We start from the raw sequence: 21128 nt of genomic DNA on the forward strand, positions 1-21128 counted from the left end.
TTGGTACTTTGCTTCAACAGACCAATTGAATCACTTGTTAAAAGGTTGTAAAAAAGACATATTTGTGTGGATTTTGTTTCAAACTGGCCTACAGTCTCCAAACAAAGTGATGTTAGGTATTTTATAGTCATTAAAAACAGTTTAAAAACAAAGGAATAAGAATACTTTTTGAATATTTCACGCTGGATTGAATTGAATTTATACTTATGACTGAAATCTATAGTTTAATAAATCAAAATTTAAACTTGTCTAGAAATTTTTTTTACTGGGTATTCTACACTTTTCAGTCTATACAGTAATACAGGTATAACATAATGGAATTAAACTTACATTTCACCAGATTTTGTCTACAAATTGTCAACAGTAAACAGTAACAACTTAAGTTTTGTTTCCTTAGCTGAAATGAGTCATCTTTTGTAACCACAGAACTATTTTTACTATTTATAATATATACAAAAGATTAGTTATGTAGCCTTCTTCAAAAGTTGATGTCTAACCATCATAAAGGGCACAGCCAGACCACTTCCGAAAAACAGGATGAAAGTCAATGTCAGCTTGTACTTGTTGTATATATCAAAAGGCAGGTTCTGCAAAAAGGAAGAAAGAATTAATGCAAGGTTAATTAGTAGACTTAGTTGCAATTTGGTTTCCATTTTTTTCCCATCTCAAAGGAATTGCTCATTTGCCAAATCAGTCTAGACAACAGAGTGAATATCATAGAAAAAATGGCAAAGAATAAAAACTATTGCATTTTGTATTTTTTCTTATATTTTAATAATATACAGAATATGATGCAGCCATATTTTGAACAATTGTCAAAGTATGTTGTAGTCAAATGAGTTCCATGTCTTTTTTTCAATATGGGCATTGAGAAAAAGATGTCATAGTGTGAAGGATCTGAGGCTGTACAAGGAAACTAAAAACCAGGGGCATATGCAGATGGGGGGGGGGGGTAAATTTCAGGGAATTTCTTATTCAAATTATAAACAAAATTATTTTTGATACTTTGTGTTTTTTATCACTATTCTTTTTTATCAATGTTCATGGCACTCTAGAATATTGAGCATTAAGCAACAGTAGAACAAGTCAGAAAAATTAGTAGCAAAATTACTAATCAAGTATTTTTTCTTTGTTCAAAGTGTTTGAGGCTTATTTTATTATTATATTAGATATTAAGGGCTATTAGCCTAGTATTGAGGGATATGTATATCCTTGGTGAATCATAGGCAGTGCAATACGCTGCCTAATTAAAGAACAATGTTGGCACAAGGTAATATTTTTTCTTTTCTCCATACCCAGGCACTTTGTATTGAAGGAGTAGTCGTAGGAACTTCGAAAAGGACTCATTCGATTGGAAATTGGAGTGGCTAGTGCCCTTTTTAATAGTAAAAAGTGATTGGAGGGCAACTAGCCCCCCCCCACGCCCATCATTCTCCCAAACACATCCAATCAAAATTTTGCGATAGCCATTTTGTTCAAAGTAGTTGATTTCCAGATAGAAAATACGTTTTTGAGGAGGACACTCCCCCAAACCCTTGGGGCAAGGGTTTTAAGTTATGCCCTGAGGGCATATAAGAACAATGCTGGCACAATGTATTATTTATTTTTTTTTCCTTTAGAGCAGGGCACTTTGTATCAAAGAAGATGTGGTAGAAACTTTGAATAGGTCTCATTCAATTGGAAATTGGGGTGGCTTGTGTCCTTTTTAATAGTCAAAAGTGATTGGAAGGCAACTAACACCCCTTCCATGCCCACCATTTCCTGAAACACATCCAATCAAATTTTAAGACAGCCATTTTGTTCAGCCTAATTGATTTCCAGATAGGAATTATGTTTTTGAGGAAGAGACTCCTCCACAGCCTTCAGGGCAAGGGTTGTAAGTTATGCCCTGGGGGCATATAAGGTTTATATTGAAGGTGTTGTTGTGAAAACTTCACAAAAGGCTCATTTGATTCGAAATTCAAAGGGCTAGTGCCATTTTTAATAGTTGAAAGTGATTAGAGGGCAACTAGCCCCCCCCCCCACCCATCATTCCCCCAAAAACATCCAATCAAAATTTTGAGATATCCATTTTGTTCAGCATAGTTGATTTCCAGATAGAAAATATGTTTTTGAGGAGGACACTTCCCCACAACCCTTGAGGCAGGGGTTGTAAGTTATGCCCTGGGGGCATATAAGGTTTTTATAGAATGTGTTGCTGTAGATACTACAAAAAGGGTTCATTTGATTGGAAATTGAAATGGCTAGTGCCCTTTTTAATAGTCAGAAGGGATTGGAAGGTAACTAACACCCCTTCCACACCCACTATTTGCCCAAACGCATCCAATCAAAATTTTGAGATAGCCATTTTATTCAACATAGTTTTAAGTTCTGGAAATTAGGCCTTTGAGATTGACAACTCCCCCACAGTCTTCAGGGCAAGGGTTATAAGTTATGCCCTGGGGGCACATCTTTGTTGTAGAAACTTGAAAAAGGGCTGATTGGATTTGAAAATCAAAGGACTATTATTGATTTTAGCAGTCGACAGGAGTTGGAGGGCAACTTGCCCCCTACCGACGCCATCATGGTCATACGAGATCTCTCGTCAACAATCTTAGATAACCGTTTTGTTAAATGTATTAGGACGTCCTAGAATTTTGTTATCTAAGGATAAAAATCCCTGCTCTCAGGACAAGGGTTGTAAGTTATGCCCTGGGGGCATATGAAGTTTTTATTGAGAGTGTTGTTGTAGAAACTTCAAAAGGGCTCATTCCATTGGAAATTGAAAGGGCTAGTGACTTTTTTAATAGTTGAAAGTGATTGGATAGCAACTAACGCCCCTCTCACACCCACCATTTTCCTAAACACATCCAATCAAAATTTTAGAGATATCCTTTTTGTTCAATGTAGTTGAAAGTTCTTGAAATTAGGTCTTTTAGGATGATAACCCCTCAGAGCCCTCAGTGCAAGGGTTGTTATGCCCTGGGGGCATATAAAGTTTTTATTGGAAGTGTTGTCATAGAAACTTCAAAAGGGCTCATTCAATTGGAAATTGAAAGGGCTAGTGCCTTTTTTAATAGTTGAAAGTGATTGAATAGCGACTCATGCCCACCATTTTACAAAACACATCCAATCAAAAATTTGAGATATCCATTGTGTTCAACGTAGTTGAAAGTTATGGAAATTAGGTTTTTTGGGATGATAACCCCATCAGAGCCCTCAGTGCAAGCGTTGTAAGTTATGCCCTGGGGACATATACAGGTTTATCTAGAAAGTTGTTGCATAAATCATAGACAGCACAATCGTGCTGCCTATGATTTTGGCACATAGAACAATGTTGGCATGATGTATTATTTTTTGTTCTATACCCAGGCACTTTGTATCAAAGGAATTGTCATAGAAACTTTGAAAAGGTCTCATTCGATTGGAAACTGGAGTGACTAGTGCCCTTTTTAATATTCAAAAGTGATTGGAGGTCAACTAGCCCCCCCAAGCCCCTCATTCCCCCAAACACATCCAATCAAAATGTTGAGATAGCCATTTTCTTCCACGCAGTTTAAAGTTCAGGAAATTATATATTTGAGCAGGACACTCCCCCCACAGTCTTCAGGGCAAGGGTTATAAGTTATATGCCCTGGGGGCATATAAGTTTTTATTGAAATCTTTGTTGTAGAAACTTCAAAAAGGGCTCATTCATTGGAAATTCAAAGGTCTAGAGCCCTCTTTAATAGACGAAATTGATTTGAGGGCAACTAACTCCCCTCTCACACCCACCTTTTCCCTAAACACATCCAATCAAAATTCTTAAATAGCCATTTTGTTCAGCATAGTTGATTTCTAGACAGAAATTATATTTTTTAGGAGGAAACTTCCCCACAGACCTCAGGTCAAGGCTTGTAAGTTATGCCCTGGGGGCATATAAGGTTTTTATAGAATGCATTGTCACTGAAACCTCTAAAAGGGCTCATTCAATTGGAAATTGAAATGGCTAGTGCCCTTTTTAATAGTCAAAAGTGATTGGAAGGCAACTAACACCCCATCAAATGAATGTGCATTGTCTGTTTAATATATATATATATACTGATTTTTATTAATCAAAATGTTAATATTATTTGATTTATTAAAGTTATAAAAGTAGGAACATTTATATTTTTTTCAGTAAAGTGCAAATTATTTTCTGGCCTTGGGAAGGCATAGGAGTTTTGAGCCCAACTTATGTTAATTTCTGCTCATTTTGAGTTTGACTTGGTTATTTATTGTAATTTCTGTTCATTTTGGATTTCATTTAATTATCATTGCTGATTTGCAGTAGTTTCATGCTTTGTAGATTATTTTATTTTATTTCTGCTATTTTTTTGTTTAATGCAGTTCTTTACTTTTCTTTGAAAAACTTATTTTGTGGAAAAAGTTTTTTTTAATTAATTTATTAAATAGGCATTTCAACTAAATATCAAAACAAATAAGCTATTCTATGGAAAGAAATTATCTACCCTAAATTTTATCACAGATTGATTACAATTTTTGGTACATATGGTTGAGTGTGTACTCACTCAAATCTTCCTTTACAAACAGTGCCTAAAATTTTTAACTCTGTTCCTGGAGCTGTTTTCAAGATATTGTAGATTTGGTCCCATTCCCAAGTCAAAATTGCGGTCAAACTGATCCCCCCCCCAAAAAAAAAACTGAGTTTCAAATGATCTTCTGAACCAATCCCAAGATATTGCAGGTATACTATTTTGATAACATGGCAGCATAATATGTCTTTTGATTTTCTTTGGTAATCAACCATGAACAGATTCTATATCCTAAACTTATAGAAACTTATAGTGCAAAAACATTGAAGTTTATTTAGAGACAAAACATATCAAGCCCCACTCCCAACACAAAATTATAATTTCTCGTGTCCCCACCCCCTTCCTTTACAAACACTGCCTAAAATTTTTAACTTTGTTCCTGGAGCTGTTTCCAAGATATTGTAGATATGGTATTTAAGGTAACATGGATGCACATAGTCTTTTTTATTTAGCTGTATCATCTCCTCCCAGTCAAAATTCAACAGCTGACTGTGCCCTCCCAAATACTCCTAAAAAGTTTCAAGTTGATACCCCAAACCATCCCTGACATACTGCAGACATGCCATTTTGATAACCTGGCTACATATAGCATCTTTCTATTTACCTTGCTATTCAACTATGCATACACAAAAGGCTTAGCCACCCCCCCCCATAGCAAAATGTTGTAGCCCCTTTAACCCACCCTTTCCCTAGCAATACCACAAGGTTTCAATTCCATCCTCATGAGTTACTCCCAAAATATTAGAGATATGATATTTCAATGACTTGGACACACAGTGTCTTTTGATTTGCCTCTCCATCCCTAAAATCAATACTTGGGTTTCATTTGACCCCCTCATCACTCCCTGAAAGTTTCAGCTCCATTTCCTGAGCCACTCCCAGGATATTTGGGATACCTTGAAACTCAAGAGCACGTTGTGTCTTTTGATTTGCTCAGGTGCCAATGTTGGTTCCAGAGTATATCCTTAGGAAACCTGACCTAGTGTATCATCCCTAAGAGCTCCTAGCTGAGACCTTTGATATGCAGACATGCCATTTTGATAACCTGGCTACACATAGCATCTTTCTATTTACCTTGCTATTCAACTATGCATACACAAAATGCTTAGCCATCCCCCCCCCCCAATAGCAAAATGTTGTAGCCCCTTTAACCCACCCTTTCCCTAGCAATACCACAAGGTTTCAATTCCATCCTCATGAGTTACTCCCAAAATATTAGAGATATGATATTTCAATGACTTGGACACACAGTGTCTTTTGATTTGCCTCTCCATCCCTAAAATCAATACTTGGGTTTCATTTGACCCCCTCATCACTCCCTGAAAGTTTCAGCTCCATTTCCTGAGCCACTCCCAGGATATTTGGGATACCTTGGAAACTCAAGAGCATGTTGTGTCTTTTGATTTGCTCAGGTGCCAATGTTGGTTCCAGAGTATATCCTTAGGAAATCTGACCTAGTGTATCAACCCTAAGAGCTCCTAGCTGATGAGAGAATGCTGAACAAACATGGCTGCCTTTTTTACTGAAACCTATCTATAAACAGTGAGTAATTTACATAATTTAGGGCCACTGCCTCTGGGGCTGTTGATATAACATCAGCCTTGAAAGCATACTTGTTGGAGTTTGATATTTCTGAATAAAATAAAAAATTTTGATCTAAAATCATGGAGTTTTTATAGTGCTGGGTATTAGAAAAGTGCATGGGAGGGGGTGGTTACCCTCTAGTCACTTTTGGCTTTTAAATAGCACAAGACTTTCAATTCCCAGTTCATGAGCATCCCTCATAGGTTTCTACAACCAACCCTTTCATACATAGTAGCAGGGAGAAGAAAAGATTCTGGCCATGGTAGAGGGGGTAACAACACTATTTTTTTTATTCTGCATTGGGGTCTCCTTAGCCTAAGAACTTAAGGATGTAAGTTTCAAGCCATTCAGGAAAAAAAATGCTTTAGCTCTTTTCTGCAGGAAACCATGCCCTGAAACAATCTTTTTGCAAACATTGTTCCCCTGTAAGACTCATGACTATAACTTTAAAACTGACCAGGAAACCCCCTTTTTCCAAAGGTTCCCCCCTTTTTCCACAATAAGATTTCTCCCTAAAAAAGTAGCAATTTGCAGAATTTAAAGCCATTACCCTAGGGGCTTTTGGGGTCATGCCATGCTAGAAGACCTATTTACTAGACTTTCATTATTCTGAACAAAGATCAGAATCAATTATTACCAACAACAATCATAGTTATGACCAAGGACAGAATAAATTTCATTCTTTCTTATAAATAAAATTGGTTATTACTGATTAAAAACACCAACAACAAAAGGCACAAAATAATTCAAAAAATGGTTTGCCCTGCACTTGGACAGCACTAATTGACTTCTGCAATAGAATAGAATACAATTTATTGGCTAAAATAGCACAAAAGCTAATAAAAGCACATAAGAACAATTAGAATGATAAAAGAGATGTTAGGGGATAACATAAAACAGAAAAGTTAAGTCAATTATCAAAATGAGAAACAAAATAGTTTATGTGCCTCATGGTCAACATATGGGGACACAAGTCAAATTGGGTATTTGGATCTCTACAACCATTGAGTCTTCTATTTGGAAGGATTGAGGGATTTTCTTTAAAGGGGAAGGGGGAGAGAAAAAGTTGATGAACTAAGGCACTTGTGAATAAAGTTCATGGTAAGGATTTGATGTTGTGATTCCAATGTAGTAAGTTCAAGTCTAGCCAAACCTTCATCAGATGCAGCACAGGACATCCCAGTATAATTTTTATTGCTCTTCTTTGAATACTTTCGATTTTAGAACATTGGTCTTTGATCCACCCAGGGTATCATATAGGGCAAGCATAACAAACATGCAATCAAAAATGCTAAAGAACCTATTTCAGTTCCTTGAGGTGCTCCAGAGGAAATCAAGAAAAACCTGATGAATTCCCATTAGGGAAGACTAAACATTGTTCATGGTCAGACAAAAAACTAGTTACCATTCATAAAACAAAATCTCTAGCACCTAAAGCACTAGCATTATCAATAACTGTATGATGACCCAAGTTGTCAAAGGCTTTGCTAATAACCTCAACATAGCAACTATTTAACTCAAGATGTTTGAAAACAGTGTCTAGTGTATAAATTAAGCAATGCATGGTGCTATGATTCAGCCTAAAGCCAAACTGATTTGGGTAGACTGTATCTTGAATATTGTCAAAAAAGGAAATTGCAAATAAATATTTAAATTTTTTTTGAAAAAAACATATCTTTTTGATATAGGTGTTAAGTCAGAGGGAACTTTTTGGGTCATAGTTTTTGGTATAGTTGATATAATAGCTTATTTAAAACATGCTGGAAAAATACCATTTAAAAAACATTGGTTAATAATAACAGCTAGAGGCACACTTAAATACTGGGTACATTCCACAATCAATTTGGTAGGGACATCACCTGGGTATACTGACTTATTTGTGTCAAGATTTTCGAGTTTAAGTTTGGTCTGATGCATTTCAATCACAGGAATGTCTCCTGTGATTGTCTTCTCAAAGGAAAGTCTTCTCTAGTATTTGTGAGCTTGTTGAATTTAATCTTTCTCATTTTCTCTTTATTCTCTTGATATGGGCTTCCAGATGTGCAGACAAAACATTGGATAATCATTAGTGTTTTCATAAAGTTTCTTTTTTCTTTTAATTTGCTGTCTTAACTTAAAGTTTTGTCTGTCTACATATTCATTTAATTTTAGCTAGAAATGGAAAGGAAGTATGGTAAAAGAAATTCTTCACACCAAGATGCACAAAGTACATGGCTTATAATGATGTAAAAATACTTAAAGGCATAAATTTACAGCACATTTATAGACACGGGGCTTTTTGGTATCTTGAAAAGTAGTTGAGTAAAGTGTATGAAACTTTCAGGAATGTTTCTAGAGTCTAAAATATACAAGAAAAACTTTCAAAATATCTACCTCCATCTCTTTGCCTTGACATAGTACTGAACTGACCTTTAACAAACTAGTTCCAACTTGTGTTATAAAAGTGGAACTTTAAGAAATTATATTTACAGCACATACAAGACCCAAGACAAGTGTCTTGGGCATTGGAACTTTGCTAAATCCTAATTTGTAAGGTTTTAAAGAACTTGGGAAATTTTGTTGTAAATTTGAAAAAATTAAAGATTGTTGTAAAACAGCCTGGAAACTGTACACAAATAATTGGAATTGCACCTTCAAAACCTGGAGTGAAACAAAAACAGACCAAAAACAAAATAAACAAAAAAAATTCAAGGTTAAGACAAAAACCAACAAAGAGAAAAATATAAAAAAAAAAAAAAAAAACCAGACTGTGGCCAGGGGAGAGAAAATAAAAAAACAAAAACAAAACAGCACAGATATTTTGCATGCATAGAAACAAGGCGTATTCAGCACTAAATACACAAAAGAAGAACAAGATAAAAAAAAACAAGATAAAACTAAAATCCAATAAAACCACCACCAAAAAAAAAAAATAAAAAAAAATGTACAATCGGCGCAAACTGATCCACGTCGGGAAAAGATGCTAAAATAGAGTTACTTCAGTGAGGACACCAGAGTAACTGAGGAAAAATAAAAAAACTGTAAATTACTCTAATTATTCTGTTGTGAAATAATCCTTTTGTTAGCTATTACTGAAGCAAATCGTTTTGGTCTAGCAGGTAAAATAGTCCCCTGGTGATTATTTAAAATCTTAACTCTCTTATTGACTGTGGATTCACTCTTTAGAAGGTTATCATAAATTTGGTCAATATTTAAATTACATTTATCCCTCTTTATGGAAAGGTTAGCAAACATATGCTTTTTTATTTCTATGGCTTCCCTAGCCCATTGGGTGTAACCCTTATCATTAGAAATAGCCAAGGCTTCATCAAATTTTACAAAATGATCTGGTTGAAGCCAAATATGCTCTGCTAAAGCTGAAATGAAAGTTTCTGGAGGCTTGCTTAATTGTAGGGTTTTTTCTATGGAGTTTTGGTGTTCAATAAACCTTTCAACAAATTGTTGGTGATTTCTACCAATATAGAACTTCCCACAAGAACATGGAATTTTATACACCCCACTTACTAAATTTCCCCAAGTTAAATCCTTACCAGAACTAAAAAAACTTCCCATTGGCCTCAACGATTGAAAACATGTATCAATGCCAAATTTACATAAAATCCGTGAAAGTTTCTCACCCAAACCAGATACATATGGTAATGAAATGAAGCTTTCTGACACAACTAAATCTAAAGACTGATAAACCACAATAACCCTACTATCATGTTTAACCTGTCTATTTTCAATTATTTTATCAATGAACTGAATTGGACAACTATTACAAAACAAAATATCCCTCAAGTATAACAATTCCAAATTCAGAAATTCCTGGGAACAAATTCTAAAGGCTCTATCCACTAGTGAAATTACAACCCCCCCTTTCACCAACATAGGGTGGCAAGAATAAAATTTAAATACCTATCATTGTGCGTTGGTTTTCTGTAAATTGAGAAAAGTAAATGGAGATCCCTTTTAGTTAATAAAATATCCAGAAAAGGTAATTTATTATTATCCTCAAACTCAACTTTAAATTTAATATTATTATCAAAACTATTTAAATGCTTACAAAATAGGTCTAAGGAGTCCAAACCATGTTTCCAAATGCACACCACATCATCCATGAACCTACCCCAGAAGCAAGGGGAGATTCTGTTTATATAAAACTGTTTATAGAGGAGGTTTCAATGGCATCTATGAATAGATTTGCCAATAAAGGAGAAAGAGAAGCCACCATAGGTAACCCAGAAATTTGTCTATAAAACTCCCCTCAAAAAACAAAATAAAAAGAAACTTCATTTACCAGAATAATTAGTCTCAGAATGACTTCAATATCCAAACTGGCTAAAGTCCCATCCGGTATTAAATCAAAGTGTTTTTCTAATTTACTTTTTAAAATATCCTCGCACCTTTTTAAATCACAATTTGAATACATGTACACAACATCAAAACTGCAAAGAATTGAACTATCATCCAGTGTGAAATTTCACAATTTATTAGTAAGATCAGTCAAATTTTTAAAATATGATTTTTGTGTTCCCAAAAGTGGATGCAAAGCTACCAACAGCCATTTTCCCAATTTTGATACAGGTGGCGGAAAAGTTGACACAATGGGGCAGAGGGGGGCTCCAGTCTTATGAATCTTAGGTAGACCATAGATCTTGGGTGCCGAACAACCCCTAGGATAATATTTGTTATAAAACTGTGGGGTAATGTGAAAATTATTTTTTGTTGACTCTAATTCCTATCTTGTTGATTTTACATATTTATCTGTAGGATCAAAATCAAGTTTTTTGTATGTAATAGTGTCAGAAATAATGGATTTCATTTGATTAATATAGTCTTCAGTGTTCATAATTAGGATCGTGTTTCCCTTATCAGGAAACATGATCCACATAGGGAAAAGATGCTAAAATACCGAACTAGCCCCAGAAAGCAATTCTTAAATTAGGCCTAGCCTATGAAAGAGCATAAAAAAGACATTAAATGATGTTTTAACATACATCTTAGCTAAATTATATGGCCCATTGCAAATTTACCCAGATATCAATTCCAAAATACTGGGGGTTGTTGTAGACGAAGACCTTACTTTCAACTGCCACACCCGAGCTGCAGTAGCAAAGGAGAACCAAACTCTTGGCCTCATCAAACGTACAATGACAAGTAGATCCCCTACAATAATCACAAAACTTTACAAGAGCCTGGTGAGACCGAGATTAGAATTTGGAATGTGTCGCCACGCCAATTAATAAAACAGACCAGATGGCTCTCGAGTCTCTCCAAAGACGGGCATCAAAATGCGTAAAGGGGCTCAGAGACAAAGAGTATGAATGCCGACTGCAGAGCCTCAAGCTACCAACTCTGACATACTGTCAGCGAAGAGGTGATATGATAATGACCTACAAACTGCTCAAGTCTGACGACAAGGACCTCTTTCAGCCTGCCCAGTTGTCAAGAACCAGGGGTCATTCAGCGAAGCTTTTCGGAAGCGTGCTAATACAAGGAAGAGGAACCATTTCTTCTCCAACCGCATCATAAGCCTCTGGAACGATCTGAGCGAAATGACAGTGAGTTCACCATCCGTTGACAGTTTCAAAGCCAATCTCGATAAGGAATGGGAAACCAACCTATGGCTCATGCAATGGGATGAAGCTGATGTCCCGCGGCCCTATCATCACTAACTGGCGTACACTGGACTCGCCCATATTGCTAGCAAGTGCGATTTAAGGTAAAATATCTATAGAAGTTTTAGTCACTGAGCTCATCTATTTAGAGTCTAAATCCTATAGCCTACCTACTTATTGCTAGCCCTAAGAGAATTTGTCTGGAAGTCAATAATTTAGGCCACCTCATCTTAACATACCTCTCCCGGAACTCCTCCCATATTCCCTCTTCTAGCAATTGAAGTCGAAAACTGTCTTATAACATTTCTTGCTTGGCCTGTCAACATTTTTTATTTTATATTTATAATTTTCAGATTTTCCGTTTTTCACTGGTTATGCTGCTGTAGTTGTGAAATTAATTGGTACAAATGAAACAAAAAAAAACTGAAAATTGCGCAACTGTTTAATGCAAATTCTGTCAAAATATTTTGAACTTAAAATAAGAATTTTTTGGAATATATATAAAAGAAAACAGAAGGTACATTCACAAAATCGAAATAAACTTGACACAATTTGTTGCAATGATTAAGGTTTTAATTTTTAAGCATCTTTTACGAAATCTTCGTGAAGAAACGAATAAAACAATGTATGTTGTTGATAAATTCACTGATTTTTAAGGTTTATGATTTGACGGACAAGAAAATTTTGCATATGTCTTTATCTTTATATCAGCTGGGGCGATCCTAATTTGATTCACACAGAGCTGATATTTAGTAGTGGTGCCAATTCATGAAAGTGTAGCCTAGTGGGGTGTCAAAATGGGTAGGCCTATCAGTTTAAAATTCCCAGTATTGAGAAGGAAATACTATCAATCTCTGGGTCAATATATGAACAATTACCTAACTAACTTAGGGACAGGAATATATATGTTTCATTCCTTTTGTGTGCAGCCTTTGTTTGAAAATATCATTGGATTTAGCAGTAGGCTAGGCAAATTTAAGTGTTGCTGGTGAGAAGTTATTAGTCAACTAGTTGGAAAAAGAAAGGGTAAAATTCTACTTTAGCTACTTTTGGCTATCTTGGGAAGGGGTTAGGTTAGGAAAATGAAACTTTCAGGGATGGATGTACATGCTAAGGTTTGTCCCGGGAAGGTATTTTGAAGTACCTACCTCCACTCCTTCTCCCTCTAAAGGGTCATGAAATTTGCCTACATGACAGGTCTATACCCATTGAAATTTTGAAAAAACAACATTTTACCTTAATTTTCAGTTATCACTTTCTTTTTCTCTAGTTTTAGCTGTGAAAAATGTTATTTCAGTTATTTGAGACGAATTTTAAGATATATAAATAGTTTACTTCAAAAAATCAGGAAATGTATTTGCATATCTTTAAAACCTTATAAATTGGGATTGAGCAAAGTTGTGCAGCAATTTTGAAAACAATTTTGTTTTACTTTATTTAAGCAGAAGATCTATTTTGCAAGGTTTCATTTCTATAGCTCACAGATTTTAAAGGTCATCAAAGGTCAGGACCCTATAGAGAGAGAAGGAGTGGAGATAGGTACTTCAAAATACCTTCCCGGGACATACTTTAACCTGTAGACCCATCCCTGAAAGTTTCATTTTCCTAACCTAACCCCTTTCCAATATAGTCAAAAGTAGCTAAAGTAGAATTTTACCAAAGAAAGTTATGCTGGGGCAATATTTATGGTAAATATCTACCAAATCATATTTTTGAGTCAGGACTAAAGTGAATAGGGCCTACACCATTTGATGCCTTTTTTATGCTGATTACAAATATAGCCTAATAAGCATTTCTATCAGAAATGAATTTCAGCCCCCCCCTATAGGCTATATATGCCAATTCAGGGTTAGGTAGGCTATATAGGCTATAGGGGGGGGGGGCTGAAATTAATTTCCAATAGAAATGCTTAGGCTATTAGGCCTTTATTTGTAAGCAGCATAAAAAAAGGCATTGAATAGTGTAGGCTAGGCCTATTCACTTTATTCCTAACTCAATAATATGATTTGGTAGATAGGCTATTTACCACATTTATTGTCAACTAGTTGGCAAGATTAAGTGTTGCTGGGGAGAAGTTGTTAGTCAACTAGTTGGAAATGGAAAGTTTTGCTGGGGCAACATTTATTGTCAACTAGTTGGCAAATATAGATTTCTCCTATATGGATGGGCCAAATTTTTTAACTAGATGACTAAAATGTTTGTAATTAGCCTATAAGGAGATTGGATAGCCTAATACCATTCAATATAAGCTTATAAAGTAATTTTTTCCAATGGTCAAAGGGTGGAGTCCCCAATTCTTATTATCACAGATTGTGAGCAGTTGGAACAAAATATCTAATGAAACTGTGAAAATGAAGCTAGGCTAGCCTACTAGTTGACAATAAATGTTGCGCCAGCAAAACTTTCATTTTCCAACTAGTTGACTAATAACTTCTCCCCAGTAATACTTAAATTTGCCAACTAGCTGACAATAAATTTTGCCCCAGCAAAACTAAATTTTTCCAACTAGTTGACTAATAACTTTTCCCCAGAAACACTTAAATTTGCCAACTAGTTGACAATAAATTTTGCCCCAGCAAAACCTTCATTTTCCAACTAGTTTGCTAATAACTTCTCCCCAGCAAAACTTATTTTTGCCAACTAGCTGCAAACAAACATTGTCCCAGAAAACAATTCATTTTCCAACTAGTAAGTTCTTCCCTCTTAGGAAGTTCCCATTTCCTTTAAATCTTTCTTTATAACCTACTCTCATCCCAGACAAGGACAACATGCTTTCCTTTTAGCCCTAGACAGTTGGTCAAAAAGGAAAGTTTTTGGCAATTTGTCATCCCATCATCTGAAGAATGTGCCCTAGCCATCTCAACCTTTCTTTCATTATAGCTCTAGAAAACAGGATTAAACAACATTTTTTGTACAGCCTACTGTTTGAAATATGGTCTGTCAACCAGGTACTCAGAGCAATCTGTAGGCAAAACTTAATTTTTCCAACTAGCTGACTAATAACTTCTCCTCAGCAACACTTAAATTTGCCAACTAGTTGACAATAAATGTTACCCCAGCAAAAGTTTCATTTTCCAACTAGTTGACTAATAACTTCTCCCCAGCAAAACTTAATTTTTCCAACTAGTTGACCAATAACTTCTCCCCAGCAACACTTAAACTTGCCAACTAGTTGACAGTAAATGTTGCCCCAGCAAAACTTTTATTTCATTACTTCAAAATATTTACAGAACATGACAGACTTAGACAACTAATCATGGAAAATGAAGGCCTATCCTTAAAGCCAAGAATTGTTCATTATGCATAACCCTGAAGTAGCAATGCTTGTTTTTGTTTGTGTTTGCAATTCATGGTATTTTGGTCAATTCAGGATAATTGGCACAAAGGGATGTTGAATAAGAACTTTAGGATATAAGTAAATGTCTTTGCTATTTCAAAAAAGAGCCTATTAGGAAAATCCAGCTTTCACAAGTGATATTGGAGTCTAAATTTAGCCCATGAAACTGTTTTTCACCTCCTATCTCTATTCCTTTCCTTATTTTAAGGCTTATAAAATAGCAAAGAAGGCAGGTGCATATGGTACCTGTCTTAACCTTGAAAGATCTTAAGCCAAACTGGCCAGCCATGACAAAAACCAACAAAGAGAAAAATCTAAAAAAAAACAAACAAAATAAGACTGTGGCCAGTGGAGAGAAAAGAAAACAACAAAAACAAAACAACATGGATATTTTGCCTGTATACAAACAAAGCGTCTTCAGCACAAAAGACACACAAGAAGAACAAGATAAAAAAAAACAAGGTAAAACTAAAAACCACCACCAAAAAAAAAAAAAACATAAATGTACAATTGGTGCAAACTGATCCACATAGGGAAAAGATGCTAAAATAGATTTACTTCAGTGATGACACCAGAGTAACTGAGGAAAAATAAAAAAACTGTAAATTACTTTAATTATTCTGTTGCGAAATAATCCTTTTGTTAGCTATTACTGAAGCAGATTGTTTTGGTCTAACAGGTAAAATAGTCCCCTGGTGATTATTTAAAATCTTAACTCCCTTATTGACTATTGATTCACTCTTTAGAAGGTTATCATAAATTTGGTCAATATTTAAATTACCTATGTCCCTATTTATGGAAAAGTTAGCAAACATATGTTTTTTAATTTTTATGGCTTCTCTTGCCCATCTGGTGTAACCATTATCATTAGAAATAGCCAAGGCTTCATCAAATTTTACAAAATGATCTGGTTGAAGCCAAATATGCTCTGCTAAAGCTAAAACGAAAGTTTCTGGAGGCTTGCTTAATTGTAGGGTTTTTCTATTGAGTTTTGGTGTTCAATAAACCTTTCAACAAATTGTTGGTGAGTCCTACCAATATAGAACTTCCCACAAGAACACGGAATTTTATACACCCCACTTACTAAATTTCCCCGAGTTAAATCCTTACCAGAACTAAAAAAAACTACCCATTGGCCTCAACAATTGGAAACATGTATCAATACCAAATTTACGTGATTTTAAAATCATGGCAAAAAGATCTAATGGCCATTTCCTTAATTAAATGGCCATTAGATCTTTTTGCCATGATTTTCATTTGTCCAAGGTTTGTTTGGTTGACAAGTTTAATAAACTTTTGTTTGAGAATTTCCAAGATTCAGATGTTTTTTTATCCTTGTCATTGTCTGGGTCCAGCAATTAAGAATTTGTCTTCTAAACCTCTGAATATTCAACAGGAAGCCATTTTGTTGAAGGGTTCTAAGTTCTGTTTTCCAACACCAGTCCCCTATTCAAAAATAATTTCAAAAGTGGAGTCAGGAATTATGGCTTCTATAGATAAGGTTGATACTCCTGAAGAGCTCAGAGCCGAGATCGTAATAAAACTGAACACCTTTAATATAAGCTTAATTGGTAAAGACATTTCACAAAAAAATTACATTAGAATACTTTCTGATTTGAAAAAGGATAAATTCCTCACAATAACCAGAGCCCATAAGGGAAACACGATCGTAATTATGAACACTGAAGACTAGAATAATCAATTGAAATCCATTATATCTGACACTATTAAATACAAAAAACTTGATTATGATCCTACGGATAAATATGTAAAATCAACAAGAAAGGAATTAGAGTCAATGAACAATAATTTTCACATTACCCCACAGTTTTATAACAAATATTATCCTAGGGGTTGTTCAGCACCCAAGATCTATGGTCTACCTAAGATTCATAAGACTGGAGCCCCCCTCTGCCCCAATCCAGTTTGGATATTGTTGTCATTATGAGACTAATTATTCTGGTAAATGAATTTTATTTTGGTTTTTGAGGGGAATTTTATAGACAAATTTTGGGTTACCTATGGGGGCTTCTCTTTCTCCTTTATTAGAAAATCTATTCATAGATGCCATTGAAACCTCCGCTATAAACAGTTTTAGAATCTCCCCTTGCTTCTGGGGTAGGTTCATGGATGATGTGATGTGCGTTTGGAAACATGGATTGGACTCCTTAGACTTATTTTGTAAGCATTTAAATAGTTTTGATAAAAATATTAAATTTAGAGTTGAGTTTGAGGATAATAATAAATTACCTTTTCTGGATATTTTATTAATTAAAAGGGATCTCGATTTACAGAAAACTGACGCACAATGATAGGTATTTAAATTTTAATTCTTGCCACCCTATGTTGGTGAAAAGGGGGGTTGTAATTTCACTAGTGGATAGAGCCTTTAGAATTTGTTCCCAGGAATTTCTGGATTCGGAATTGTTATACTTGAGGGATATTTTGTTTTGTTTATCCAATTAAGTTATTGATAAAATAATTGAAAATAGACAGGTCAAACATGATAGTAGGGTTATTGGGGTTTCTCAGTCTTTAGATTTAGTTGTATCAAAAAGCTTCATTTTATTACCATATGTACCTGGTTTGGGTGAGAAACTTTCATGGGTTTTATGTAATAAAGAGAAGAGAAAATAAGAGAAAGAATAAAGAGAAAATGAGAAAGATTAAATTCAACAAGCTCACAAATACTAGAGAAGACTTTCCTTTGAGAAGACAATCACAGGAGACATTCCTGTGATTGAAATGCATCAGACCAAACTTAAACTCGAAAATCTTGACACAAATAAGTCAGTATACCCAGGTGATGTCCCTACCAAATTGATTGTGGAATGTACCCAGTATTTAAGTGTGCCTCTAGCTGCTATTATTAACCAATGTTTTTTAGATGGTATTTTTCCAGCATGTTTTAAATAAGCTATTATATCAACTATACCAAAAACTATGACCCAAAAAGTTCCCTCTGACTTAACACCTATATCAAAAAGATAAGTTTTTTCAAAAAAAAAATTAAATATTTATTTGCAATTTCCTTTTTTGACAATATTCAAGATACAGTCAACCCAAATCAGTTTGGCTTTAGGCTGAATCATAGCACCATGCATTGCTTAATTCATACACTTGACACAGTTTTCAAACATCTTGAGTTAAATAGTTCCTATGTTGAGGTTATTAGCAAAGCCTTTGACAACTTGGGTCATCATACAGTTATTGATAATGCTAGTGCTTTAGGTGCTAGAGATTTTGTTTTATGAATGGTAACTAGTTTTTTGTCTGACCATGAACAATGTTTAGTCTTCCCTAATAGGAATTCATCAGGTTTTTCTTTGTTTCCTCTGGAGCACCTCAAGGAACTGAAATAGGTCCTTTAGCATTTTTGATTGTTTTTAATTATGTTTTACCAAGTTTTGATAACTTAAATTTGCTGCTGATTTGACATCACTTAACCTTTGTCAAACCTCTAGCCTACTACTTTGTACATTACACTTGACTCACTTATTAACAGTTTAAAGAATGATCATGACAAGGTTAAACTCAACTTAAGCATAACCAAAAGCAGTTTCATGCTATTCTCCTTTATAAAAAATATACCTCCTATCAATAATGACCTTTGCATACCAAATTTAAATACAGTTAAACTGCTTGGTGTGCAGTTGGACAATGACCTTAAATGTAAGTCCCACATTTTCAATTATTTAAATCTGGTAGTTATCTCCTTAAATCTTTATCCCTTCTTAAACAGTTCTTCATATCAATCCAGAACCTTAAAATAATTTATTGTTCTTATATAAACATTGTCTTGGATATGCTTGCCCTATATGACACCCTGGGTGGATCAAAGACCAATGTTCTAAAATCGAAAGTATTCAAAGAAGAGCAATAAAAATTATACTGGGATGTCCTGTGCTGCATCTGATGAAGGTTTGGCTAGACTTGAACTTACTACATTGGAATCACAACACCAAATCCTTACCATGAACTTTGGTCACAAGTGCCTTAGTTCATCAACTTTTTCTCTCCCCCTTCTCCTTTAAAGAAAATCCCCCAATCCTTCCAAATACAAGACTCAATGGTTGTATAGCTCCAAATACCCAATTTGACTTGTGTCCCCAAATGTTGACCATGAGGCACATAAACTATTTTGTTTCTCATTTTGATAATTGACTTAACTTTTCTGTTTTATGTTATCCCCTAAACATCTCTTTTATCATTCTAATTGTTCTTATGTGCTTTTATTAGCTTTTGTGCTATTTTAGCCAATAAATTGTATTCTATTCTATTGCAGAAGTCAATTAGTGCTGTCCAAGTGCAGGGCAAACCATTTTTTGAATTATTTTGTGCCTTTTGTTGTTGGTGTTTTTAATCAGTAATAACCAATTTTATTTATAAGATACCTATGAGGGATAGAAACCTATGAGGGATGCTCATGAACTGGGAATTGAAAGTCTTGTGCTATTTAAAAGCCAAAAGTGACTAGAGGGTAACCACCCCCCCTCCCATGCACTTTTCTAATACCCAGCACTATAAAAACTCCATGATTTTAGATCAAAATTTTTTATTTTATTCAGAAATATCAAACTCCAACAAGTATGCTTTCAAGGCTGATGTTATATCAACAGCCCCAGAGGCAGTGGCCCTAAATTATGTAAATTACCCACTGTTTACAGATAGGTTTTAGTAAAAAAGGCAGCCATGTTTGTTCAGCATTCTCTCATCAGCTAGGAGCTCTTAGGGATGATACACTAGGTCAGGTTTCCTAAGGATATACTCTGGAACCAACATTGGCACCTGAGCAAATCAAAAGACACAACATGCTCTTGAGTTTCCAAGGTATCCCAAATATCCTGGGAGTGGCTCAGGAAATGGAGCTGAAACTTTCAGGGAGTGATGAGGGGGTCAAATGAAACCCAAGTATTGATTTTAGGGATGGAGAGGCAAATCAAAAGACACTGTGTGTCCAAGTCATTGAAATATCATATCTCTAATATTTTGGGAGTAACTCATGAGGATGGAGTTGAAACCTTGTGGTATTGCTAGGGAAAGGGTGGGCTAAAGGGGCTACAACATTTTGCTATTGGGGGGGGGATGGCTAAGCATTTTGTGTATGCATAGTTGAATAGCAAGGTAAATAGAAAGATGCTATGTGTAGCCAGGTTATCAAAATGGCATGTCTGCATATCAAAATGGCATGTCTGCAGTAGTTCAGGTATGGTTTGGGGTATCAACTTGAAACTTTTTAGGAGTATTTGGGAGGGCACAGTCAGCTGTTGAATTTTGACTGGGAGGAGATGATACAGCTAAATAAAAAAGACTATGTGCATCCATGTTACCTTAAATACCATATCTACAATATCTTGGAAACAGCTCCAGGAACAGAGTTAAAAATTTTAGGCAGTGTTTGTAAAGGAAGGGGGGGGGGACATGAGAAATTATAATTTTGTGTTGGGAGTGGGGCTTGATATGTTTTGTCTCTAAATAAACTTCAATGTTTTTGCACTATAAGTTGCTATAAGTTTGGGATATAGAATCTGTTCATGGTTGATTACCAAAGAAAATCAAAAGACATATTATACTGCCATGTTATCAAAAAAGTATACCTGCAATATCTTGGGAATGGTTCAGAAGATCATTTGAAACTCAGTTTTTTTTTTTGGGTGGGGGGATCAGTTTGACCGCAATTTTGACTTGGGAATGGGACCAAATCTACAATATCTTGAAAACAGCTCCAGGAACAGAGTTAAAAATTTTAGGCACTGTTTGTAAAGGAAGGGGGGGCAACAGGAGAAATTCGGCTTTTGTGTTGGGAGTGGGGCTTGATATGTTTTGTCTCTTATAAACTTCAATGTTTTTGCACTATAAGTTGCTTTGAGACATAGAATCTGTTCATGGTTGAGTACCAAAGTAAATCAAAAGACATGTTATGCTGCCATGTGATAAAAATAGTATACCTGCAATATCTTGGGAATGGTTCAGAATATTATTTTAAACTCATTTTTTTTTTTTTTTGGTGGGGGAGGGGTCAGTTTGACCGCAATTTTTAATTGGGAATGGGAC

At 35.1% G+C, this 21128-nt stretch overlaps 2 protein-coding genes across 2 annotated transcripts in view; one reads left to right on the forward strand and one right to left on the reverse strand.

The window, feature by feature from the left end:
- Positions 1-412: 412 nt before the first annotated feature.
- LOC148940858 (cytochrome c oxidase subunit 7C, mitochondrial-like) lies at positions 413-12134 on the reverse strand. Its single transcript, XM_089104810.1, has 2 exons — positions 11977-12134; positions 413-587 (listed from the first exon to the last, which is right to left on the reverse strand). The coding sequence occupies exons 1-2, from the start codon at positions 12061-12063 to the stop codon at positions 465-467; spliced, it is 210 nt and encodes a 69-aa protein (XP_088960936.1). The 5' UTR covers positions 12064-12134; the 3' UTR covers positions 413-464.
- A 301-nt stretch (positions 12135-12435) lies between these two features.
- Positions 12436-21128, forward strand: part of LOC148940859 (uncharacterized) — a 52286-nt gene continuing 43593 nt past the window's right edge. Inside the window, exon 1 of the mRNA XM_089105634.1 lies at positions 12436-12538. The gene's annotated coding sequence lies outside the window, so the exon portion shown is untranslated. The remainder of the gene's footprint in view (positions 12539-21128) is intronic.

The sequence above is a fragment of the Artemia sp. Qi Xiang Cuo genome, chromosome 19, assembly GCF_049724085.1.
Source record: "Artemia sp. Qi Xiang Cuo chromosome 19, ASM4972408v1, whole genome shotgun sequence".
Classification (NCBI taxonomy): Eukaryota; Metazoa; Arthropoda; class Branchiopoda; order Anostraca; family Artemiidae; genus Artemia; species Artemia sp. Qi Xiang Cuo.

Excerpts from the sequence above, each read along its gene's own strand:
- LOC148940858 (XM_089104810.1), bottom strand. The coding sequence starts at position 12,063 with ATGTTGACAGGCCAAGCAAGAAATGTTATAAGACAGTTTTCGACTTCA. Across the intron at positions 588-11,976 it reads TGGGAGGAGTTCCGGGAGAG|AACCTGCCTTTTGATATATA; the intron begins GTATGTTAAGAT and ends TCCTTTTTGCAG.